This window comes from Stegodyphus dumicola, chromosome 9 (assembly GCF_044657685.1).
Source record: "Stegodyphus dumicola isolate Sdum_Otavi_A_Nest chromosome 9, ASM4465768v1".
NCBI lineage: Eukaryota > Metazoa > Arthropoda > Arachnida > Araneae > Eresidae > Stegodyphus > Stegodyphus dumicola.
In genome coordinates, this window is record NC_140776.1 from 167,132,211 (window position 1) to 167,159,156 (window position 26,946).

The 26,946-nt window shown below is 35.8% G+C and overlaps 2 protein-coding genes across 10 annotated transcripts in view; one reads left to right on the forward strand and one right to left on the reverse strand.

The window, feature by feature from the left end:
• LOC146995541 (E3 ubiquitin-protein ligase HECTD1-like) overlaps positions 1–26,946 on the forward strand; it is a 308,521-nt gene that overhangs the window by 254,699 nt on the left and 26,876 nt on the right. The gene's annotated exons all lie outside the window — the stretch shown is intronic.
• The window catches only part of LOC146995544 (uncharacterized), a 328,926-nt gene that overhangs the window by 7,979 nt on the left and 294,001 nt on the right, over positions 1–26,946 (reverse strand). For 4 of the 9 annotated variants that reach the window (XM_085824320.1, XM_085824321.1, XM_085824323.1 and 1 more), the window contains one exon: positions 1,568–2,726. The exons of 1 other annotated variant lie outside the window; for it this stretch is intronic. In XM_085824320.1, coding sequence (XP_085680446.1) covers positions 1,790–2,623 — 834 coding nt within the window. In that variant the 5' untranslated portion in view covers positions 2,624–2,726 and the 3' untranslated portion in view covers positions 1,568–1,789. Of the gene's footprint in view, positions 1–1,564; positions 2,727–26,946 lie in introns of those variants that run through there. 4 more of the 9 variants (XM_085824324.1, XM_085824326.1, XM_085824325.1 and 1 more) reach the window with 2 other exon arrangements.

Here is a 26,946-nt window from a genome sequence, read left to right on the forward strand (position 1 = left end):
ATTAGTGTATAAATGTTTTCAAAATTTCGATGTTACGTTTTTCAATCTTTGTGTTTAGAAAAGGGATAAAGAATTCAAACTTTTATCTCCGAAAACAAAATTCTAAATCAGATTTCTAATGAAGAAGTGAAATTCTCTATAGCTTTACTTTCCGGACTAATTAAAATTAAGAAAAAGAAGAGAGAAAAAAAATAACTGATTTGGGTAAGCAGAATATTTAGCCATTCAGTATCTATTGATGGGAATGTATATAACTCTAATGAATAGTACAGAAATAAGATAAATTTACGTTTCAGTTTGTAGGCCTTACATTTCAAAATGGTTTTAATACAGCTTAAAGAGCACAGCCAAAGATTATGCTCTCAGCCGCTTTTTCAGTAATAACGTCAGAGAATAATTCTTACAGTTACAATGTTTTCAAATAATCCATTCCTTCAAAAGTAATCTATTGTACTAAGATAATGTGTTTTCGAGGGCAGAAAATGAAACAGAACGGCGAGATCCATCAGAGTATGATCCTGTAATGCTTTAACAAATCTTTCGCAGTCTTAAGTAATAGAGAAATGTGGTAGAGCATCATCTTACACTATATTCTTGTATTCATATTATTTGTATTATGTGACTATGTGTCTCTATTCGATGTGTGGGAAAAAAACGTCTCCAACAGGTTTATATATACGATACCATTCAGATAAACGCAAAGGAAACCAACATTTCCATCTAATAATATTCATTTTATTTTAATTATACCATTTTCTAGTTAGATAACCAATTTGTGAGCAAGAATTTGCATCGTAACAGTGAATCATATTGCTGCCAAATTCCAAATATAAAAAACTAAAGCTCACGAATCACAAACCGAGAGTTTCTGTGAGATTTATGAGGTGCGAAGGAATTTCTATTTTGAAAGAAATCGAAATTGATATAAATTCGCTTTATAACATATTATTCAGTTTATTTATCTAATTATATTATGATTCTGATGTAATGTATACACACATTTTAAAAGTTATTTCTTTCGCTCATTTCAATTTGTAATCTTGAATTTTTACACTGAAAAAATCCTGAGTAGAGACGGAAACTGTGGTATGTCAAACTGAATTTAAACAAGGTGAAAGCAAATGAAAAGCTAATGTACATACTACAATAGCTTTTAATTTGTTTAGAATTACAATCTTAGTAATGCAAATCATGCTGATTAACACATAATTAAAAGTGGATAAACATTCATTTTTGAACGTTTCTTTGAACCTTGATATAAAGTTCTATGAATATCTGCAGTTGGATAAGACAGCTCAGGGTCAAACAAATTTTAAAATGAAATTTGTATAAATTAATTTCATGAGTTCAATTATGAAAGATATGCCGTGCAATATTTATTTGCACAATTTAAAGCCAGTAGCACAACATAAATTTATTGTTGAAAAATATTGTCATGTGTAAAGCTATGTGTTAAAAAAGTCAATAAACTGTGACTTTCCAGGTAAAACCGGAAGACCTCGCAGCCATGAAAGGCACTGAAAACATAGATCTGAACTACGAAAGAGTGTACTTAGTTGCTGCTAAAATAATACTGGTATCTTAAAGTTAGCATGACTAATTACTAGCTTATAATATATCAGTAGTTACACTTACCGAGCAAAATATTATCAAATGCCGTCCATATACTAAGAACACCATAAAGTTCTTGATAATAAAAATGTTGTTGATAATAAATTTTGGTAAAATGAAGCAGGTATATGATTTATTTGTTCTATTTTTCTTTTCCGGGTCTTGCTTCGTTTGGTCATTAAATCAATCGTTCTACAGTCGGTATCCAGTTCTGGCTCTTTTCGCAGTTCAACCGGTTTCCTTTTCGGGTTTGACAGTTCTTTTCCGGTTCCAGCTTGTCTTTCAGATTTGGAATCTTTTCCGTTTTTTGCTTCTTTTCCAGGTATTGCGTCTTTTCAGACTCCTCTATATTTTCCATTTCTGGCATCTTTTCCGGCTCTTGCTTCTTTTCCAGTTTTTGCATTTTTTCCAGTTCCTTCTTCATTTTCAGGTCTCTCTTTTTTGGTTTTTGCAATTTTTCCCTCAACTTTTGCCTTTCCAGTTCATTTTTGTGTGCTTGTTTTAGCATCTCTTCAATATGTTTCTCCATTTTCAGTTCTTCTTTCTTTTCTAGTTTTTGTATTCCTTCCCGTATTTTCTTCTTTTTCAGTTCTTCTTTCTTTTCTAGTTTTTGAATCCATTCCAGTAATTGCTTCTTTTCCAGTTCTTTCTTCTTTTCTAGTTTCTGTTGCTTTTCCAGTTTTTGTTTGTTTTTCAGTTCTTCCTTCTTTTCCAGTTTTTGCTTCTTTTTCTGCTCTTGTTTCATTTTCATTTCTTGCTTCTTTTCCAATTTTTGCTTCTTTTTCAGTTCTTGCTTCTGTTCTAATTCTTGTATCTTTTCCTGTTCCTGCTTCTTTTCTAGTTTTTGTATCTCTTCCAGCTTTTGTTTCTTTTTCAGTTCTTGCTTCTTTTCTAGTTTTTGTGTCATTTCCAGTTTTCTCTTGTTTTCGAGTTCTTGCTTCTTTTCCAGTTTCTCCTTCTTTTCCTGTTCTTCCTTTTTATTCAGTTTTTGATTCTTTTCCAGTTTTTGCATCTTTTCCGGTTCTCGCTTCTTTTCCAGTTCCTTCTCGTTTTCCAGTTCTTTCTCGTTTTCCAGTTTTTGCTCCTTTTCATGATCACAAGGAGGATTTTCCAATCTACAAAAAAATCGGTATATCTTTATTTCATTAGTAAAATAGTGAAAGTAATGCAATGACGATCACGTTTAACATGTACAACACTTCCATATTTAGATACTATATAACACTTTTGGCTCAGTTTCATAGGGAAAAAACTCCCCGTAGATTATTGCCTGGCAGAATTGTTTTCTACAAAGGGTGAATTTGTTGTTTTCGTTGTTCTGACCTAAAGCCAAGCAGATAAGTTAAAGTATTTTGCGTTATTTGTATGCAATAAGCGGCCTCCATGAATCTCACGTAGAGCGTAATAATTTGCAAAGTTTCAGTGCCTTACTTTTCCTTACTTAATTTTTACATAAGTTGCAATAATAATAACAGAAATAATAAACAGGTGGCTTAAAAACAGAGGGAAACAATGACGAAAATTGCAAAATAGGAGGAAAAAAGGAAACTGAAATGAAAAGGGAAACAACTACAAACAAAGGATGGAAAAAGCATTTTAGAAGATATACACGTAACGTTCTTTCTGAATCAGCCAAACCTGTATTTTAACGAGTCTCTTTGCATCGCTGGCTGCACAGATTTCAAATTTTCTCTCGTTATTCAAAATTCGGATCATATTGCTGGTCTTTTTCGTAGTCCATCAGAGCCGCACTAGGATTTTTGCCACCATTTGTTTCAATTGAAACTTTTATTCTCATTCTTCAGTTGCATTCTTAAAGTTTATTTATTTATACAGGAAGAAAGAAAGAAATCAATCAAATCAAAGTAAATTAGGAAAAGATATACCTGTTTTCTCCTATATTTATTGTTCCCTGTAATTTCTTTTGCCTGTTGCATTAAATTTATTGAAGGAAAATTTACAAAATCATTCAAAATGTATTTCCTAAATCCTTATGCGAATTTAGCCCTTCTGATCATTTCGGCCACACTTTAATGGCTTTTACAATTTGATGTTTGAATATTGACAGCTGCCTATACTGAAATATGCTCTCCATTGTCCTCGAAAAAAGAAAAATTAAAGTTCCAGGTAATTTTGCAATGAAGGACACATATATCTTATTTGAAGGGCAAGAGGAAAAGAAAAAGATATTTTCGGATGGGAATATGTAGCATTTTAAACACCGTGTTTGTAAATGTCATCATATAGTAGCAACACTTGAGTCATATGTAATTATACACATATATGAGAGAGACGACGATGACGAAAAATTAAATGGCAAAACATGGCCGAAAACACTTTCCTGGCCGGTGCAAACAACACAAAACACAAGAAAGATCGGACACCAGTTACGCTTAGCACAAGAGAAATTAAAAAGTAGGAACAAAATTAGACACTTATGGACCTCAAAAAAGGTGTTCGAAATTACGACCTGCACCCTGTTACGGGTATCCCATCTCTCGTACATCCAACATGAGATGCTCTGGAAAATACCGTGCATCCCCAGGACTTTACCAGCACCTGCCACAATATGTGCCACAAGTTCCTGTTGGACTTCTAACTGGGGTTTCGTGCACTTATGTGTTGAAGTACCCCGAGACGAACTGATAATGCAAGTTAGTTCTCGTGATCTTGCTGAACAATGCACTGGACTATCTCTACCAAACCCATGTTTAGGATACGTTCCGAAGGAACTTTCGAATACTTTCTTTGATGGCGATCCCCTGCTTTTGTTCTTATTTCTTGGTTTCCGCTGCGCTAAGGAAAATAAAAAAATATCTTCACAATGTTCGTACCATATTTTTCTTGTGTTGTCTCTCGTCACTATGGGCCAGGAAAGCGTTTCCGACAATGCATTGCAATAAACGATTATATATATATATATATATAAACAATATATATACACGATATATATATATATATATAATCTTATAAACATATGTTACCGTGAAAGACCGAAATTGGAGAATATCGACATTCACCGGAGAATGTCAACATTCACCAAATACGTCGGTGAAAGATCAAATATTGCATTACATTCTTCTACATTCGGACCCTCACCGGTGTACTTCGATAATCACAGATATGCTCTGGTGTAGATTGAAAAGAGCGGAGTATATGTACACATTGTTATTGCAAAAGGAAGTGTTCCACAAATAAATGCAGTTGTAAAAGCAAGGGCCTCTTGTGCAATTTAAAGTGTTATATATATTATATATATATATATATATGTATATAATCGTATAAAAATATGTTACCTCGAAAGACCGAAATTAAAGAATGTCGACTTTCACCGGAGAATGTTAACATTCACCAAATACGTCGGTGAAAGATCGAATATTGCATTACATTCTTCTACATTCGGACCCTCACCGGTGTATGTCGACAATCACAGATATGCTCTGGTGTAGATTGAAAAGAGAGGAGTATATGTACACACTGTTATTGCAAAAGGAAGTGTTCCGCAAATAAATGCAGTTGTAAAAGCAAGGGCCTCTTGTGCAATTGAAAGTGTCATAACAGTTTAAGTTGTTGCAATAAATAAGATTTGAATCACGTAATTTAGTAAACATAGCTTGAGTAAGCTCCCTGTTCCGAGTCAGGATAGTTCATGTTTCCAAAGCAAGTAAAGAGGAATACAAGTCCTGATAGTGGCGCCCGACGAAGAAGAATAACCATGGCCGAGTTTCAAGAAGAACCTGTGGTGCCTGCAGAAGCGACTCAGAATCCAGAAATGCCAGCTGCCGCCCTGGAAGGATTTGGGTACATCGTACAGACCATGCGCGCATCGATGAAACCAGAAGCAACATTTAATGGAAACTCACCGGTAACCAGTTTTTTGGAAAAATTGGATGACCACTTCATGCTGTATCCAGTCCATGAGTTCCATAAAGTCACCTTAGCTACCAGCGCTTTGAGGGGCCAAGCGCTTAATTGGTTCAAATGTATAGGCAGAAGCCTCTTGGGTCAAGCGGGAAGTCCCACCTATACTTACGAAAATTTTAAGACTGCCTTAGTAAAACCCTTCCCTGTCGTAAGAGATCGTGCAAGTTTAGAAACGGAACTCTTCAGCATATACCAGCAACGAATCGAAAATCTTTCCACCTTTATTTTAAGAAAAATTCACGTCTTTAAACTCTTGTATGGAAACCGTCCGGATCCTGAGATAATTCAAGTGATTTTGCCGAGTTTAGTTCCCCAAGTACAAGACTTTATTTAATTAAGGAATCCGACTACACTGGAAAAGTTATTTGAGCTAACAATCCAGTTTGAAAATAGAAGAACGGCGGACATCGAATGAAGACGCCAGTTTGAGCAACGAAGCGAATTTGGTGCGCCAAGACCACAGCAAAGGCAAGAACACGGCTACGGAAGCAAATCGAATCAGAGGGCAAGGACCAAAAAGTATCCAAAAACAACCGGCGAACGTCGACAGTTCAATAGTAAGCCAGAAAAAAAGTCTGAAGGCCAGCGGAAAAACAAGGAAGGCATGGAAAGGAAGAAAGAAAATTAAACTAAAACGGATTTCTGCTGACGGGAGGGTGCGGAAATCCGAAGGCCAAGAAAAGCCCTCTTTCTTCAAGTTAAATACAGTTATTGTGAAAAATTTGACTCTTCCAAAGATTGAAGTTAGAGTTTTATAAAAGATTTTGCAGCTATTGTTGAACCATTGTTAAAATTAAAAAGGAAAAAGGCAATTTTCTCGTCCACGGCCGAAGCCAATAGTGCTTTCGAGAAATTAAAGCAAGCATTAACGCAAGCCCCTGTTTTGAAATTTCCTGAAAACGATGAGAATTTAGAAATTTCAGTGGATGCTTCGGATTATGCGCTAGGAGCGGTACTTTCGCAAAATCAGCAGCCCGTGGCATTTTTTAGTAGAACTTTAAATCAAACACAAAAAAATTATTCCGCGACTGAGAGAGAGGCACTTGCAGTTCTGTTAGCAGTGCAAAAGTTCCGAGTCTATTTTCGAAAGGTCCAATAACAGTGTACACTGATCATGCGGCGGTAACTAGATTGTACTCAGGGAAAAACTTATCCCCAAGGTTAATAAGATGGGCACTCAAGCTACAAGAATATAATCTGGTAATCAAGCACACGCCCCGGAAAGGAAAATATCGTAGCAGATGCCCTATCCAGAATAAAAATAGATGAAGAAGTTAATACTGTAAAGGTGGCAATGCTCACAGCATGTAAGTTACATTCCCGAGAAACTGTGATAACCGAACTGAGTAAGGATCCTGAATTTAAAAATATTTATGATTATTTAAAGGATCCTGAAAATTTTAGCCACCAATATATTGTCGCGATAAGAAATAGGACGGCCCATTACGAACTAATAGATGGTCTATTATTTTATACAAAAACTACGAATTCCAACAACGAATTTCGACCTGTTATCCCAGCTAGTCTTAGATTAAATGTACTGCAGGAGTTACACGACTCCGCTTTAGCTTCTCATGCTGGTATTCGAAAAACCATCCAACGCGTACGCGAAGCAGTTTATTTTCCTGAGCTGCAAAAGTTAACAAGGGCGTATGTCCAGTCCTGCCCAACATGTCAAGCAGTTAATTATATTAATTTCCGCCCGGCCGGGTTTCTAAATAGTATTAAATCGGAATTTCCAAATGAAATAATTGGCATCGATTTATTGGGCCCTTTCCCAAAAAGTCAGTTAAATAAAAGTGGCTATCACCTTGTTATGGTTGATTATTTTAGTAAGTGGATCGAAATTGTTTCCTTAAAACGAGCCTCCTCGAAATTAGTTACTGATTCTATTTTAAATAAATATATTTTAAAATACGGGGCGCCCCTAAAAGTAATATCGGATAATGGTCCTCAATTTGTAAGTAATATATTTGAAGACATGTGCCAAAAACTGGGCATACGTCATTTAAAAATGGTCCCGTATCGGCCGCAATCAAATATAGCGGAACGGGTCAATAGAAATATAATGAAAATTGTCCGTAGTTATGTTAAAAATTTTCATAAAAGCTGGGTTAACTATGTCAATGAATTAGGTTTCTCCCTTAGGACCGCAAAACATGATACGACGGGCAAAACTCCTGCTGAGTTATTTTTAGGCAGAAAGATTATAACGCCGTTAGATAAATTATTTTATGTTCAACAAAGAGCCCCAGAATTTAAAATGGGCAATATAGAAAAATAAATTAAAGAAGCAAAAAAGAACACTGAAGTAGCACAGAGAAAACAGAAGCTTTATTATGATATGAAACGACGGGGAGTAACTTATAAAGTAGGACATGAAGTGTTAAAAATTAAGCATTCACTTTCTTCAGCACCAGAAGATAAAACTGCTAAATTTTATCCACGATTTGAAGGACCATATGTCATAGAAAAAGTAACTCAGGCTTAGTGGTGTTAAAAGCCAGGAATGGTGAAACCTGCACCGCAAACGTAGACCAGATAAAACCATTTTATAATCGTAATAAAATGCCAATATTTCAAGATCTTTTGCAGGATCCGGCACGGCAGGCACAAGCTCCAGAGGTGGAACAACGACAATCCCAAGGGCAAGCCATTAGTAGACAGGAGCAATTGAAAAGAAAGTTCCCCCGTTGGAAAACTGAAGGTAACAAGAAAAAGAAGTCGTTCCACCGACCAGAGAAGAGAGAGCACGACCACCCCCAGAATGAAGAAGGGAGAAGTACGACTAATGCAAAGAAAGCCAGGAGAAATGACAGCAACTATAACACGGCTCCAAAACAGAAGATCTACCCATCGGATAGGAGTCTACGCAGCAAATGTCGACGAATTGATGAAGGAAGACCAGCTGCAGATGCAAAGACGCAAGAAAAATTTGAACAGCCAGCAACGAGATCCAGGCAACAACGAGAGACAGTTGTCCCGGTTCCGCCAAGACCAGCTGCCATCAAACGGCCGTGACCACAGGCAGATGCTAAAGGAAGGGACCGAAGGGCGAACCCGCACAAGAAGGAAGATCAACCAGACCGTAGTCTTCGCTACCTTCCAGGACTGGGCAGAAAAAAGGATGTCTGAATATCACAAAGATAAGTAAAACTTTATGTTACTTTGAAACCGTAAGTTAATTTTTCAATCTTACTGCAAGTGGCAGAATTCAAGAATTTTTACCTCATGTGAGGCCTACCTTTATCGCCAAAAAGGCGAGAAAGGAGTTGTTACCTATTTTGGTATTGTTTTTCAGTTACTCGCGAGTAAAACTAAAATTAATGTATAATAGGAATGTGTAAATACTTGAATATTGAAAAAGCATTGATAATCTTTGAGAAAGGTACCTTAAGAAAATTGTAAAAATTATTGTATAAAATTTTATTTAAAAGATTCTGGCAAGAAAGAAGTTTTAATCTGAAAGACTTTTGAAATGTAGAATTTCAATGCAGAAGAATTGGCACTTGCTTGGAAAAGAATAGAAGTTAACAATGTACTACTAATGTATGTTTTAAAATGCGTAAAATTAACGGCATGTTAATATGTCCTTATATACAATCTGAACTGTTATCTTAAAAGTTAAGAAATATTGTGATATGTTAAAAGTAAAAATATTAGAGTAATGCCAAAAATTTTAACTTATTCGTGTGACTGTAAAAAGAGCAAATTATTGTGAATATGTGATAAAGGTTGAATGAATGTAGTTAGGCTCTCTGACGCTACACTTCAGAGTTAGCCACTTTTCAGAATTGTAGCTCAGGGTTTAGAGATGAATATAAGGTGTGTTCTGAGGTTTTGTTATGTTGAATTTTAAGACGTTAGTGTTTTGATTGCAGGCGGTAGTGTTGAACACTTGTACATAGACACGCTCGTGTTTGGTGTTTTTCTTTACAACACAAGTCAGAGAGCACGGGGAGATAATTAAATAACGTCATGAATGAAATAAGAATTTTAAAGGAGAAATATAAATATTCATGTTACTTGCCATTTGATTGTGTAACATTTCATTAAACTAGTTTTCCTTCCATAAGGAACCAGATTTCAACTAAGAAACTCCTGTTTATAGATGCAGTACAGATGAAAATACTTGTCCATAGAGATGATAATGTAAAAACGACTTTTTAATATCTAGTTTCTAGAGAGAAATGTTTGAAAAAGATTGGCCTCGCGTTAGATTCTAGAGCTAAAAGTTTTCAACAAGGTCGTCTTAGACCTCAGTTTCAAACTAATTAACTCTGGCGGATAGTATGTAAGGATCCTAAGTTTTACTAACGTTTTTGATGTCATTTAAAACGCTTAATTACAGGGCCGTAGTATAATACACAACCCCCCCCCCAAACCCAGAAGTATAGCGATATACAATAGTGACGTGATCGAAGATTCTTTGGAAATAATCGTTGTCATCGAATGACATGCATATTCTATTTAAGTAATCGTAGTCATCGGCTTTAATATTCTTTGCAAATGATCTTTGTCATCAAATAATCATTGTAAAGAATCATTCTCATCGGATAATCATTGAAAATAATCATTGTCGTTACATAAAGGGGCATAGTAGCTGATGTATAAAGAATTGTACTCAAATTCTAATCAAAAGAATCGCATATGTATGCAATTTATCATATGATCATTATTTACAGCAATGATTCTTATATGTTTTCGACCTACGGCTCCTAATGACGCCGCGGAAAACTTGCGCAACAGTGACAAAAAGAATATTTAAAAGTACAATAAAAGCTTGAAAGCTAGGGAAAATGTGTGAATTTATTTTCCTTTTATTTAAATGAAGCTTAATGTTTTTAAAGGAAATTGAATATTGTAAACAGGAGTCAGCAGTTTAAATATATGTGGGATTTTGCCTCTTTGTTTTTTTTTTTTTTTTTTCTTCGTAACATCATATCCTCCGGAACGGGGGGGGGAGATTTGAGTTTAGAAGGAGGTACCCTCGGATTTCAAAAATTCTTGGTAAAACTTTTCGACTATTGTTATCTTCCTACGACTATCACTCGAGATGTTATATAAAATTTCGGAAAGCGCTGGAGATCAAATTGCTTTATTTAGAAAAATGATGGCTCTTCTCACTCTCAAATCGTATTGTTTAAGAGAAATTTTTAATTTAAAAAAATATGAAATAAATAGTATTGCCAAACTCGAAACTTATTGTTATTATTTACGGTTATATTCTGAGTTGAAGAAAGCACGTGATTCCATATAACGTCACTGTATGTCGAAAAATATTTCGTTAATTTCAGTATTTTAAATGAATAGCTGCTTTTGGCAACTTTTATGTTTCACCTTTAGATACGTGACACGATATGCTATCGCTACGTTAATTCTTTTATTGAGATTTTGCAAATTTGTTATATTAAAATAAATTTAAATCATAACTTCAAATGTATTACCCCAAGTGTCAAAGTTCTTTGTTTCCTGACTTGGCAAGAAAAATTTATTTACGAATAGCTGGTTGCTTGGAAAGAATGAATACATTTTCTTCATAATGAAATGTTTCTATGCATTTTATGCTATTCTAATTTTATTTATAAAAATTTAATTTCTTTTATTGTATAGTTCCTTTCTGAGTAGAAGTTTAAACTTCTGTAGGTATTTAACATATTTTAGATGAATGTTACTTTACTACAGTTACATAATTTTTTTTTCAATTTACTAATATGTCTGAACGCAAGAAGACAGCACAAATGTTACAGCGAGCTACATAAAAAATGAAGTAAAAAGCACTAGGAGACTCAGCAGGCAAGTAGAAGAAAACTTGCATGCTTCAAAAATGAATGAAGATACAACTAGAAACTCAGCAGGCAAGCATAGTGACAAGAAAGGTTACGCATTCAAGAAACTGAAGAAGAAACGAATAGGAGTTCCAGCAGACAAGCAACAACTCAAGAAACTTCGCTGGCTCAAACTGTATCAGAAACTAGTAGTAGACGCAAAAGACCTTCAGAAAACCAAGAATCACTGCGTGCTCCGGAAAGGTAAGCAGAAGCGAAACGGAGGCCCATTAGGAAAGCGGAACGTCAAAAGAATATGCGCGATGACGGGAAGAAGTCGCAAGTAAACGAAGGATGCAAGACTGTCCGCGTCATCGTCAGATTCGACAGGAAATACCAGAACAGCTCAAGAAGCTGCATAAACAACTCAAGACGCTGCAGATTACGGTCAATTTCGGTTCGAAGAGGCAGAGCTCATACGAGGAAACAAGCTTCGCATGAACACATCACGACATACACGTAGTACTCTTCACAATGCAGGAAGTTTACTTTGAGCAACACACTGTATACGTAGAGCTCGTAGACATATATAGTAAAGATTTTGCTTTGTCAACAGCCCCCTAGTAAAATGTATGAAGTTTATATTGACATCTCACAATACCTGAAAGAAATTTTTCTATTTACTTCTTCATTTACTATTTTCTTAAATTTCTTATCAGTAATCCTGTCTATATATTATAGATATCAAAATCAGAAAAAAATTAATTAATTATATTTAAATGTATCTAAGTGATGAATACTTCGCCCCTGTTCGTACCGAAACAACACGATGTAATTGTAGATACCTAGAAAGTAAAATGTATTCAGCAGGCTGTACAGCAAGCGACAACTATAAATGGTGATAACACAAGAATGTTATATAATGTTATATACTGGCAGAATTTTAAAAAAAGAACATATACATCACTGTTTTAAAAATACGAATTTTGCATCAAATTGCAAAACAAATATCTTAAAAGCTGCCTTTCCATGCATAAGAGTTCAGGATTCGGAAAATTATATTTTCGTAAACGGTTTAGCAAAAATAACAAAAATTATTGCCTTGAGAAATGGATAATCTTGGTATGAATACGAATTACGCCAAGACTACTCGTCAATGGTTGTTTTGATCACGCTTTAATGTATATATATAACCCTTAAAAAACGTAAAGTGAGTGAATCTACTATTCGAGTGTGTCTTTATATCTTGAGTATTTAAGAAATAAGAATTGCATTTATCTATCTCGAAAGAGCTAACGCTATTGCCCGAATAACAACGTTTATTTAACACTTGATATAACCAACTTCATATATATCTTGAAATAAAACATAAATTTCCTAATCAGATACTACCAATTGCAGAAAAAATACAAAAATAATGGAATTTCTAATAACACTACAAGTAACATACCGAGGAATAAATTGCGCTGCAAAACTGATGCAATCTACAATATGTAAACCACAAAATTTATGTACCGCTATAGAAATGCAATAGAATGAGAAATGAAACTGTGATGAGATTTATAATGAAAAATTTACCATAAACTATTAGTATATGATATAAGTAAATATATACTTTTAATACTATTCATTTAAATATGTTCAAACGTTCATAATATTCATTACTTACAAACGCTTCTTCATCCATCGAAGCATAGCACAAGCCATTCTCAATTCTGTGCTGGTGCACGTCAATAAAATAAGGATAAATCCAAATTTTTACAAAAAATCAATCGCCTTGACTCGTTTCTCAGAAAACGTATGTCTACAAATGCAGTATTAATATATCACATCAATATAATTCGGGATCATAAAATCACCAAACAACGCATTAAACGCAAAAAATCGCATTAAGGCAGAATGAAGAATTTTCACTCTTACAATGGCTTTTACAACAATATACAATAGAATCTAATTTCTAAACTAAGTGTTCATTGTTACACCATATTTCATTCTTGAGGAATCTTTCATGGTTGTTCAGTAATTCTAACTGTTAACTGGTATAAAAAGAATTATGATTTCATATATATGCACAGACTTATATATGTATTATATTAACACGTATCTGTAGTAACATACATCATCTTATATTATATGTATTCGCATAATTCTAAATTAATTATACTAGTCAACATAATTTGTATATTGATAGCAGCACAGTTTTAAAATTATTTATTACTATCTGCTTGCTAACGATTATATAATTAAGTACAGTGGTTCCTCGACAAACGAGTTTAATATGTTTCGTAACCTTGCTCGTATCTCAAAGCAATTTTCCGCATTGAAAGTAATCGAAATGCCATTAATCCGTTCCAGCTCCCAAAACACGACCTCAGCTGTTTTTTTAAGTGTTTTTGAATAAGAAAAATGTAGTTTCTTATTCAAAAACAAGAATAGAATAAGAAAATTTTGAATAAGAAAAATGTAGTTTCTTATTCAAAAACAAGAAGAAACCTTTATTTATAAATAACAAATACATATTCTATAAAAACATAATTAAAAGAAAAAGTGCCTACGGAAGCGCTTAATTTTTGTCACTGGTCTTCGCTCTTTTTGTCATGATCTGCTCATTTTCACCCGCAGATCGTTTAAAAAAACTGTCCAAGGAGGTTTGTTTCTTCCTACCTGTCAAGGTATTGCGTAATCGAGTTAGGCAAGTTTCGTTGAACAACTCCGATTTAGGACTAGTTGCAACTTTTTCGCGGTGATTTTTATCCACGAACTCTACAACTTTATCCCACATTCTCAAGATCTGTTTTATATCTCTTGCAGGGATAACCTCCTCCATCTCTGGCTCCTCTTCAAAACTAATTTTTCGTTGAACCACCGTATGCTGCTGCAAATGCAGATCGTGTAACTCCTCGGTTGTCAGCTCCTGAGACTGTTCCTCTACGAGTTCGTTCACATCTCTCTCCTCCACCTCCAGACTCATGGATTTTCCCAGAGAAACAAGCTCCTCTACCACTGACACTTTGGGTTCCAATCCTTCGAATTCTCTTTCAGCTACAGCCTCAGGCCACAGCTTCTTCCATGCAGACGTTGTAACACCCAGCCAGGCCTGAACAATAATTCTTAGGCACATCACGATGTTAAAGTGGTTTTTCCAGAACTCTCGAATGGTAAGGTTTGTGTTCTCTGTCACCTCAAAGCAGCGGCGAAAAATGTGCTTGGTGTACAAATTGTTAAAATTAGAAATCTCCTGCTGATCCATGGGCTGCAGGATAGGAGTGGTGTTGGGTGGTAGGTAGGGAAATTTTATATACTTGAACTCTTCGAGTAAATCATCTTCGAGATTTGATGGGTGAGTAGGGGCATTGTCGAGGCCAACACCAGAACAGAACACCAGAATTATCCACTCCACAAAGAAGTTCATTCTGTCCCACGCCTTCGGATTTGCCCTCCACATATCTTCTTAAAATTATAACTGGCAGGTTTTCTTTTAAAATATTATATGACTTAAAGCCTCTGGGGTTTTCCGAATGGTATACTAACGGTGGCTTGATTTTACAGTCGCCATTCGCATTGACGCAAATTGCTAGATTTAATCTATCCTTAATGGGTTTGTGACCTGGCATCTTCTCCTCTGCCGTTATGTAAGTTCTATTCGGCATCCTTTTCCAGAAATGCCCTGTCTCGTCACAGTTGAGGACTTGCTGGGGGGATGTATCCTTTGGCTACTATCTGTTCGGAAAACATTTTGATGTAAACATCAGCTGCCTTTACATCCGGATTTGCTGCCTCACCATGCCTGACGACGGAGTGAAGGTCGGTCCTTTCCCTAAAGTTGTCAAACCAGCCCCGACTGGCTTTGAACGGGTCTTCCGATTCCACGTTTGTAGAAGTGTGTGGGATCTTCTTTAGAAAATAACCGTAAATCGCTCGTAAATAACTCGTAATAGTGCCTTCTCACAAAAGATGCTTTGTGTTAAGGTTCCTCCTTGAAGCTGCTTCTCTCTCACTCACACCATCAGTAGTTTCTCCATGTCTTGACGGAGAGAGGTCGGAGCTTAAAAATTATTGTAACGCCCTTAGTTGGCGTTATACTTTAGAACTCCTTTTTTTAATGTGACAATCATTATAAGCCATGTAGATTTTTCCTTGTGGCTTCATTTGTTTTCTCTTCCAAAATTTCGAACGTCCAACAGTTTTGTCAGTTTCGGGCTTTTGGTATGGAGAGTGAGAAAATGAGATAAGACCAGAATGAACTTCAGTTCTGAACTCTGCAGTTCAGCATAGAGTAAGGAGTATTGACAGATTTATGTTCGCTCTTTACGTGCGCTTTTCATCGTATTTTCTTCATCATTCTCAGCACTTTAAAGTGATAACTACTAGCAGTGTTCCTTTATATTTCGTATATTTTTGGAATTATATTTTTTACTCGTACTTTTCGAAAAACTGCAGAATTGTTTAGTGTTTTTTCGGGACAAATAAATTCTAACAAACTACCAGCTCTTCCGCATGCTTTACGAACCTTTATGCCAGGAACAATTTTGGGTGTTAGAAGTAGGACAGAATGCTAGTGACAAGAACAATTGAGGAGCATCTGAGGCAGCTTGTGACAGTCTTTGCTGCGTTCCAGGAAGATATAAAAGGAGAGGTTGATTCCTTTACAGAAGAGATAAATGCGTCCAACAAAAGAGGGAAAGGGGAAATAATACCAGTTCAAGGAAAGATGGAATCTATCCAAAATTGATACTTAAGCCTGTCAAGAAGAAATAAAAGACAACAGTAGAAGATTTTCGAGGATTTTGAAAGCAGAAATAACATGGTCGAAAGGAGAGTTAGAGAAACTGGAGAACTTGTTTCTGCTGTCAAACAGCAAATCAAAGAAAGAGTTAATGCTGTCAAACTACAAATCAAAGGAAGAGTTTCTGATGTCGAACAACAAATCGATGACAAAGTCTCTGCTGTTGTCGCCAAAGAATCTGACAGCTTTAACACATTCATAATGACAACTGGAGACGATTCTGATACCTTTAAATAGGTACCTATGTTTTCCGACCCATTTTGTCATGCTTTCCACGTGTGATGGAAAAAACATGTGACATATGTACAAGGCTCAGTTCTGTATAGCTCCAAATGGAAATGGGTAGGATTCCGAAGACAAACCTGTAATTTCGCAGCTTCTCTGAGAATAGAAGAAGACGATATCGGTCCCACTCTTCTAGAAACCCAGAGGCTAGATTTTGATGCTGTACCCGGTACGCGAAAGCTCTACTAAGAAGTGTTTAAAAGACTACAGAAGGCTGCAGTTAATATCTCCACAGCAGAAGCTCAACAAAATAATCCAGAAGCTCGCCATTGTTATGGAAATGCTCTCCCATCTCTCCTTTTTTGACTGCTCAACAGAAATACGTGAAGTACAATCCATGAAATACTTCCTCGGTGGCATACGGGAACCTGAGGTATAGAAACAATTGCGAATAGTGGATCTCAAGGATTTAAAAAATGCCTAGAGTGTACGCCATGAAAAACGTGGCAGTCCTTTCAGAAACTTGCACACACCATTGCCCAATCGGAACTACTCCAACCCAGAAGCTAGTGGACAAGTGACAGCTCGTCCAGGCAGTCTACCCACTTAAGTAAGTGTCTTAAGGCGGAACAGACGTCAGACGAAAGCGACCTTAGTATGCTAGAACTGCAGTGGTGATGAACACTTACGAAAGAACTGCAGAACACATTAGGACACAGAAGATAATGCTGCTAATCAGCAAGAAGTCACGAAAACAAATCGTGGATGTTGAGCGGAATTTGCCAGAGATTGCCAGATATTGAGAAGTCCCACATAAAATCCTTTCAGATTTCGGTTATGGTTGGTGGCAATAATGGACTTCTCAATCATGAGGCATAAAAATAGAGTTCCCTTAGTATAACAATCGATACATGAGTAATTTACCATCATCCAAAACCTCAAGTCGAGATGATAGAACCAGCATGAACAGAACTTTTCCTTCCAGGATTATAGCTGAAAACAGAAATTTCCGGTAAGGCATTATGAAATATGCTAAGAACGTTAAGAGCGCGAAATGAGTACTAATAATATGTTCTTTCGTTGAATTATCAAGGCCGTCATTCCTGTGACGGTTGAAACGTAAGTGCCAAAGCTAAAGTCATTGGGGAATGAGAAGTGGTTGCATCACGTTCTCCATTGAACTACGTTAAGGGGTCTCGTACACCTTAAAACCCTCAAAATCTCTGAATATGATCCTGTTGTAAGAATTGGCATAGCATATTTATTTTTAAAGCTATTACTTCCAGTTTTTTACAGCTGACTACATAGCACAGCTGAATTAGTAAGCAAATAGCTTGTGTTGCCACAAATGTTTTTATAATTTAATCTTCTTTGTGAGGTAATTTTTTATATGTTCACGTAATACTCCCACTTTGCGTGCACAATTTAAAACATTCTGTTATATATTTTAACTTCATAGTTAATATACAGCTTGTATAGCATCTAAAGACTACTGTGAACCAAAAATCTTAAGAAATTTATACAATGCATTTTAATAAAAAATTTTTAATATTTCCATGCGTAAAATTTTTGACTATTAAAATATTCAATATATTTTTTGGTTCAGTTAGATGATAATACTCATATAAAGAAGTCCATTAAATTTAAAGTGTGTACCAAGAACCGTTTTTAAAACATCATGCGCGCAACAGTGAAAATTTATGTTTTGAGATAATCAAGTTTTAATGTAAATATTTTTTTTAAATACTTCTCTTGTTATAAAATATATAAAATGCTTATGTTCTGAGAGATATTGTAATATTATATAATTTCCAATAGTTGGTATAAGCATAATTAATGTAAAATAAGCTGCCATCATCAAAGTATAACATATCAACTAAAAATGATTTGAAACTTCTACGCTATCAATAATACAACTAAATTTTTCTTACAAACTGGAACTTACTTATAGGCAAATGTTTCAGGTAAAGTTCTCTGTAATGTATTATTGTATATCAAACATATAAATCATTTAATAGTTCTTCCACAGAGTAACTTTAGCATACTCTAAATGCTATGTATACAACTGGGAAAAAATGCATTTTAAGAAAATCGAGTTTTGATGCAAATATTTCAGTATACAACTTTCTAATAATAAAGTGCATAGTATATTTATTTTCAAAATGATATATTTAAAATGTATAAATCCTAATAAATTGCATAAGCTTTTGTCAATATGAAACACATTAAAATTACCATACTATATAAAATACCATGACAGAATGATAGCCGTGTATTAAAATACGTGTAGCATATTTGAACAAATAATTTATTTTTACATAACCACATCAGTTAAGTACTTTCAAGCATTTAAGCATATGATATGTATCATATTATGCAACATTATTTAAACATAGGTGGGAAAAAAACCTTTAAGACTTATTTGAAATTGTATGCTAAACTGCTACATTCATCGAAGTATAACATATCGACTAAGAATGATAAAACTAAAACTTCCTTACAAATAAGAATTTACTTATAGCCAAATGTCTTAGCTCAAGTTCTCTGTAATACATTACTGTATATCAAACATATAAAACATTTAATAGTTCTTCCACAATGTAACTTTAGCATACTTTAAATGCTATGTATACAACTGCGAAAAACCGTATTTTAAGAAATTTGAGTTTTAATGCCAATACTTCAGTATATAACTTTCTAATAATAAAGTGCATAGTATATTTATTTTCAAAATACATTTAAAAAGTATAAATCCTAATAAATTGCAGAAGCTTTTGTTAGTATGAAACACGTTAAATTTACTTTGCTATATACATTACCATGACAGAGTGATAGCCGTATATTAAAATACATGTAGCATATTTGCACAAAAATTTATTTTTACATAACCACTTTAGTTAAATAAACTCAAGCATTTAAGCATATGATATGTATTATATTGTATAATATACATATTATTTAACATGTGTGAAAAAATCTTTTACGACTTACTTCAAATTGTATGCTAAACTGCTAAAATTTTATTTACAAATTAAAACGCACCAGCACAATAAACATCCCCATCATTTTTATGGAGGCCTGCACTTCTGACATTTTTTGCTGCCTTTCAAGTTTACGCTGTTGTTTTGTTTCTGACAAGCCTTTCTTTTCTGCGTTATCTATTCTCTTGTTATCGATTTGTAAAAATCCTTCAATAGAAAACTTACTTCTAAAAAGCTGTAGCTCATTCATTACAGAATGTCTACCAACAGACCTTTCGTTAAAAGCAATCACTGCTTCATTTCCAGCAATTTGAACTATCCTACTACCAGCACGACATGTCTTTGTACAAAATTTCGAAATTAAGGAATTAAATGATTCATTATTATTTTGTGTTTTGCCGCCAAGGCAACGTCTCAATAACGAAGGTTGTGACAAATCTATAAAAACTGGCTTTATTGCCTCCATTACAGCGACTGGTTCAGAATTTATATGCTTATAATCAGCTTTATTTTGCTTAGCTATATTGTATTTGCACCATGTGGTTTCATTTGTAGGACAAACGTCATGAATCGGCTTTTCATCACTCGATATTTTCTGGTAGTAAATTGCCCAAATGGCTTTTCTGATATCACTAACAGACTCATTATATTCTCTAATCGCATTACCATAATACGAAGTTATTTCATTTATTAACTTATCTGTTAGTCTCCCTTTCCCAGACAGATTTTACCGTCATTTAATTTTACTTTTTTTCTTTCAAGTTTTAATTTGCGTAGCCATATTCCCATTCGTTTTTGAATATGTCCAACACACTCAAATTTTTCTATATTTAATGAACCATATGGTTTGGCGTCAGTTATACCTGCAAATGGTTTTGCATCACCTATGTAAGGATCTTAAGTTTAACTAACGTTTATTTTATTTTAAATCTTTACTATCACTTCTTATTTTCTACTTCCGGCCAGAATTAAAAGCGTTAACTTATTTATGCAAAATTTGTGTAGCGAACGCCGTTACTTAAGATGTGGCTTTTTGCCAAGCGAGAGAGAGGAAGGAGTTAGTCGAAGCAGGCCGCTTACCTTAGAAGTTTTACTCAGTTGCTGGTTGCCTTCCAGGCCAGAGGTTTAATCCTCGTGATAATTTTTAAACGTATATGTAGTGTTAACAGTTCTCTGTACTACATACGGCTTCCTGTTAATATAAGGCCAATCTTCCACGTTTATTATTCCAAAGTTAAGTTAGAGTTTAGTTAAATATTTTTATATTCTTACGTTTAGACCACAAGTAGTGGGTCTTTGTATTCCGAAGTACGGAAATTATTGTAAAGAGAGAAAAATAAAGTGTTTTGTATACCTTTCTTGTGTATCCTGTCTACTTCCCACAGTTATTGAACATAGCTTTAGTAAGCTCTCTGTTCCGAGTCAGGTCCTTGCATATACCCGAAGAAAGTAAGACGGAACATTGAACCTGAGAGTGGCGCCCAACGAAGAAGAATAACCATGGCCTAGTTTCAAGAAGAACCTGTGCTGCCTGCAGAAGCGGCTCAGAATCCAGAAATGCCAGCTGCCGCCCTGGAAAGATTTGGTTACATCGTCCAGACCATGTGCGCTTCGATGAAACGAGAAGCAACATTTAATGGAAACTCACCGGTAACCAGTTTTTTGGAAAAATTGGATGACCACTTCATGCTCTACCCCGTGCACGAATTTCAAAAAGTTACCTTAGCTACCAGCGCTTTGAGGGGCCAAGCGCTTAATTGGTTCAAATGTATAGGCAGAAGTCTCTTGGGTCAAGCAGGAAGTCCCACCTATACTTACGAGAATTTCAAGACTGCCCTAGTAAAAGCCTTCCCTGTCGTAAGGGATCGCGCGAAACTAGAAACGGAACTTTTCAGCATATATCAGCAAAGAATCGAAAATCTCTCAAGCTGTATTTTAAGAAAAATTCACGTCTTCAAAATCTTGTTAGGAAACCGTCCGGATCCTGAGATAATTCAAGTGATTTTGCCGAGGTTACTGCCCCAAGTGCAAGACTTTATTCAATTAAGAAATCCGACTACACTGGAAAAGTTATTTTATGCTAGCAATCCAGTTTGAAAGTAGAAGAACGGCGGACATTGAAAGAAGACGCCATTATCAACAGCGAAACCAATTTGGTGCGCCAAGACTACAGCAAACTGAAGCACACGGCTACGGAAGCAAAGCGAATCAGTGGGCAAGGAAACCCGAGCATTCAAAAACAGCCGGCGAACGTCCACAGTTCAATAGCAATCCAGGAAAAAAGTCTCAAGGCCAGTGGAAAAAGAAGAAAAGCACGGAAATGAAAAATAATTTAAACTAAAACGAATTTCTGCTGACGGGAGGGTGCGGAAATCCGAAGGCCACGAAAACCCCTCTTCCTTCAAGTTAAATACAGTAATGGTGAAAAATTTGACTCTTCCGAAGATTGAAGTGTTGGTGAATAATATCCCAGCCACCGCACTCCTGGATACAGGCGCGCAGTGTTCCTGTGTGGCAGAAGATTTTTTTAGGAAGTATTTTCGTAAATATCGTATATATAATTCGGATAATACGACAGTGTTAGCTGCGCAAGGAGAAAGATGTAAGTGTATAGGTAAATTACCGCTGTATGTCCGTATCAAGGACGAACAAGTAAAGGTTATGTTTTTCATAGTAAAGAATCTGCAAGCACATATTATCTTAGGAATAGATTTTCTTTCAGAGGCACAAGCAACGCTAGATTTTTAAGAAGCGTCCCTTAAGCTGACAATGAAACCAGTTCGTGAAGAAAAGGCTGAACCGCCGATATTAAACCTTGACCACCTGCCTAATGAAGAGCAACGAAGAATCCGACAAGTGGTAAGTGAATTTGCTTCGTTATTTAGTGATATTCCAGGATTTACTCAGGTTACTAACCATAGTATTGACACCGGAGATTCAATGCCAGTTCGCCACAAAGCATACCGGTATGATAAGAATAAGGAAAAAATTATAGAATGGCATATCACCGATAAGCTACGTAAAAAGATCATAACGCACATCTCAAGTAGTTATGCTAGCCCGGTGGTTTTATGTAAGAAAAATAATGACTATCCATTGACACATCCAAAAAGGTGGAGATTCGCAATTGACTACCGTAAATTAAACACCATAACTAAATATCCGGTATATCCGTTACCTATTATTGAAGAAATTCTAAGGAACATAACATCCACCAAATATATGACGACTTTAGACTTAACGACTGGTTATTTTCAAATAGGGGTTAGGCCTGAGGACGTGCCTAAGACTGCTTTTATAACCACGTCTGGCACTTATGCATTTCTGCGTATGCCATTTGGCCTTTCAGGGGCACCGGCAACATTTCAGCGATATATGGACATTGTGTTAAGGCCTGTTCATGGAAAGTCCACATTTATCTATTTAGAGGATATCATTATTACTAGTGATAATCTCGACCAACATGTACAGGATTTAAGACAGGTGTTTTCTTTATTAAATGAAGCCGGTCTAAAAGTTAATGTCGAAAAGTGCAAATTTGCAGCCCCTCAATTAAAATATTTAGGTTACAAAATATCTCAGAAAGGAATAGAGACAGACGAATCAAAAATAATCGCTGTACAAAAGTATCCGACTCCAAACACGGCGAAGAAGCTCTCTTCTTTTCTAGGACTTTGTTCATATTATAGGTCCTTTATAAAAGATTTTGCAGCTATTGCTGAACCATTGTTAAAATTAAAAAGGAAAAAGGCGAGATTCTAGTGGACGGCCGAAGCCAATAGTTCTTTCGAAAAATTAAAACAAGCATTAACGCAAGCCCCTCTGTTGAAATTTCCTGAAAAGGATGAGAATTTAGAAATTTCAGCGGATGCTTCGGATTATGCGGTAGGAGCGCTACTTTCGCAAAATCAGCAGCCCGTGGCATTTTTTAGCCGAACTTTAAATCAAACACAAAGAAATTATTCCGCGACCGAGAGAGAGGCACTTGCAGTTCTGTTAGTAGTGCAAAAGTTCCGAGTCTATTTTGGGAAGGCGCCAATAACAGTGTACACTGATCATGCGGCGGTAACTAGATTGTACTCAGGGAAAAACTTATCCCCAAGGTTAATAAGATGGGCACTCAAGCTACAAGAATATAATCTGGTAATCAAGCATACCCCCGGAAAGGAAAATATCGTAGCAGATGCCCTATCCAGAGTTAAAATAGATGAAGAAGGTAATACTGTAAAGGTGGCAATGCTCACAGCATGTAACTTACATTCCCGAGAAACTGTGATAACCGAACTGGGTAAGGATCCTGAATTTAAAAATATTTATGATTATTTAAAGGATCCTGAAAATTTTAGCCACCAAGATATTGTGGCGATAAGAAATAGGGCGGCCCATTACGAACTAATAGATGGTCTATTAATTTATACAAAAACTACGAATTCCAACAACGAATTTCGACCTGTTATCCCAGCTAGTCTTAGATTAAATATCCTGTAGGAGCTCCATGACAGCCCTTCTTATGCTTCTCATGCTGGTATTCGAAAACCTATCCAACGCGTACGCGAGGCAGTCTATTTTCCTGAACTGCAAAAGTTAACAAGGGCGTATGTCCAGTCCTGCTCAACATGTCAAGCAGTTAATTATATTAATTTCCGCCCGGCCGAGTTTCTAAATAGTATTAAATCCGAATTTCCAAATGAAATAATTGGCATCGATTTATTGGGCCCTTTCCCAAAAAGTCAGTTAAATAAAAGTCGCTATCTCCTTGTTATGGTTGATCATTTTAGTAAGTGGACCGAAATTGTTCCCTTAAAACGAGCCTCCGCGAAATTAGTTACTGATTCTATTTTAAATAAATATATTTTAAAATACGGAGCGCCCCTAAAAGTTATATCGGATAATGGTCCTCAATTTGTAAGTAATGTATTTGAAGACATGTGCCAAAAACTGGGCATACGTCATTTAAAAATGGTCCCGTATCGGCCGCAATCAAATATAGCGGAACGGGTGAATAGAAATATAGTGAAAATTATCCGTAGTTATGTTAACAATTTTCATAAAAGCTGGGATAACTATGTCAATGAATTTGCTTTCGACCTTAGGACCGCAAAACATGATACAACGGGCAAAACTCCTGCTGAGTTATTTTTAGGCAGAAAGATTATAACGCCGTTAGATAAATTATTTTATGTGCAACAAAGAGCCCCAGAATTTAAAATGGGTGATATAGAAAAACTAATTAAAGAAGCAAAAAAGAATACTGAAGTAGCACAGAGAAAACAAAAGCTGTATTATGACTTGAAACGACGGGGAGTAACTTATAAAGTAGGGGATGAAGTGTTAAAAATTAAGCATTCACTTTCTTCAGCACCAGAAGATAAAACTGCCAAATTTTTTCCACGATTTGAAGGACCATATGTCATAGAAAAAATAACTCACGCTGTAGTAGTGTTAAAAGCCAGGAATGGTGAAACCTGCTCCGCAAACATTGATCAAATCAAACCCTACTATGATCGTAATAAAATGCAAATATTTACAGATCTTTTGCAGGATCCGGCACGGCAGACACGGCGGGCACAAGCTCCAGAGGTGGAACAACGACAAGTACAAGGGCAAGCCATTAAGAGGCAGGAGCAAGTGAAAGGAAAGTTTCCCCGCGGGAAAATTAAAGGTAACAAGAAAAACCGTCCAGAAAAGAGAGCTCACGAACACCCCCAGAATGAAGAAGGGAGAAGGACGACGTATGCAAAGAGAGCCAGAAGAAATGACGGCAACTATAATCCGGCTCTAAAACGGAAGATCTACTCATCCGACAGGACTCTCCGCAGCAAATGTCGCCGAACTGCGGAAGGGCCACCAGCGGGAGAGGAAAAGTTACAAGGAAAATTTGAACGGCCAGCAACGAGGTCCAAGCAGGAACGCGAAAGGATTCTCCCGGTTCCGCCAAGACCAGCTGCCATCAAACGGCCAAGACCACAGGCAGCGGCGAAAAAGAAGGTATTCAAGGGTGACCGAACTGGAGAAAAAAGAAAGCTTCTAGAGGAAGGCCCTGAAGGGCGAGCCCGCACAAGAAGGAGGATAAAACAAACGAGAATCTGCGCTACCTTCCAGGACTGGGCTCAGAAAAGAATGTCCGAATATAACAAAGATAAGTAAAATTTTATGTTACTTTGCAAACGTAAGTTAATCTTTCATTCTTACTGCAAGTGGCAGATTTCAAGAAGTTTTACGTCATGCGAGGTCTACCTTTATCGCCAAAAAGGCGAGAAATGAGTTGTTACCGATTTTGGTATTATGTTTTTCAATTACTCGCGCGTAAAACAAAAGTTGATGTATAATAGGAATATGTAAAGACTTAAGTATTGTAAAAGTTATTGTATAAATTTTATTCAAAACATTCTGGCAAGAAAGAAGTTTTAGTCTGAAAGACTTTTTGAAATGTAGTATTTCAATGTAGAAGAATTAGCACTTGATTTGAAAAGAATAGAAGTTAACAATGTACTACTAATATATGTTTTCAAATGCGTAAAATTAACGGCATGTTAATATGTTCTTATATACAATGTGGACTGTTATTTTAAATGTTAAGAAATACTGTGATATGGTAAAAGTGAAAGTAATGTTAAAAATTTTTTTTATTCGTGTTACTGTAAAAAGACCAAATCATGGTGAATATGTGTTAAAGGTTGAATGAATGTTGTTAGGCTCTCTGACGCTACACTTCAGAGTTAGCCACTTTCAGAATAGTACCTCAGGGTTTAGAGTTGAAGTTAGGGTGTGTTACGAGGTCTTGGTATGTTGAATTTTTAACACGTTAGTGTTTTGATTGTAGGAGGAAGTGTTGAACACGTATACATAAACACATTCGTGTTTGGTGTTCTTTTACAACACATGTCAGAGAGCACGGGGAGAGATAATTAAAATAGTCATGAATGAAATAAGAATGTTAAGAGAAATATAAATATGCATGTTACTTGCCATTTCATTGTGTAACATTTCATTAAACTAGTTTTCCTTCCAGATCTCTGGAAGGAACCAGATTTGAATAAAAGCTCCTGTTTAGATGCAGTACAGATGAAAAATTGCGTGTCCTTGGAGCTGCTATTGTAAAAACAAATTTCTTTTTTTTTTTTAATTTCTAGTTTCTAGTGAGAAATGTTTGTAAAAGATTGGCCTCGCGTTAGATTCTAGAGCTAAATGTTTTCAACAAGGTCGTTTTAGACCTCAGTTTAAAACTAATTAACACTGGCGGGAAGTATGTAAGGATCTTAAGTTTTACTAACGTTTATTTTATTTTAAATCTTTACTATCACTTCTTATTTTCTACTTCCGGCCAGAATTAAAAGCGTTAACTTATTTATGCAAAATTTGTCTGGCGAGCTCCAAGTACTTAAGTTGTGGCTTTTTGCCAAGCGAGAGAGAGGATGGAGTTAGTCGAAGCAGGCCGCTTACCTTAGAAGTTTTACTCAGTTGCTGGTTGGCTTCCAGGCCAGAGGTTTAATCCTCGTGATAATTTTTAAACGTATTGTAGTGTTAACAGTTCTCTGTACTACATACGGCTTCCTGTTAATATAAGGCCAATCTTCCACGTTTATTATTCCAAAGTTAAGTTAGAGTTTAGTTTAATATTTTTATATTCTTACGTTTAGACCACAAGTAG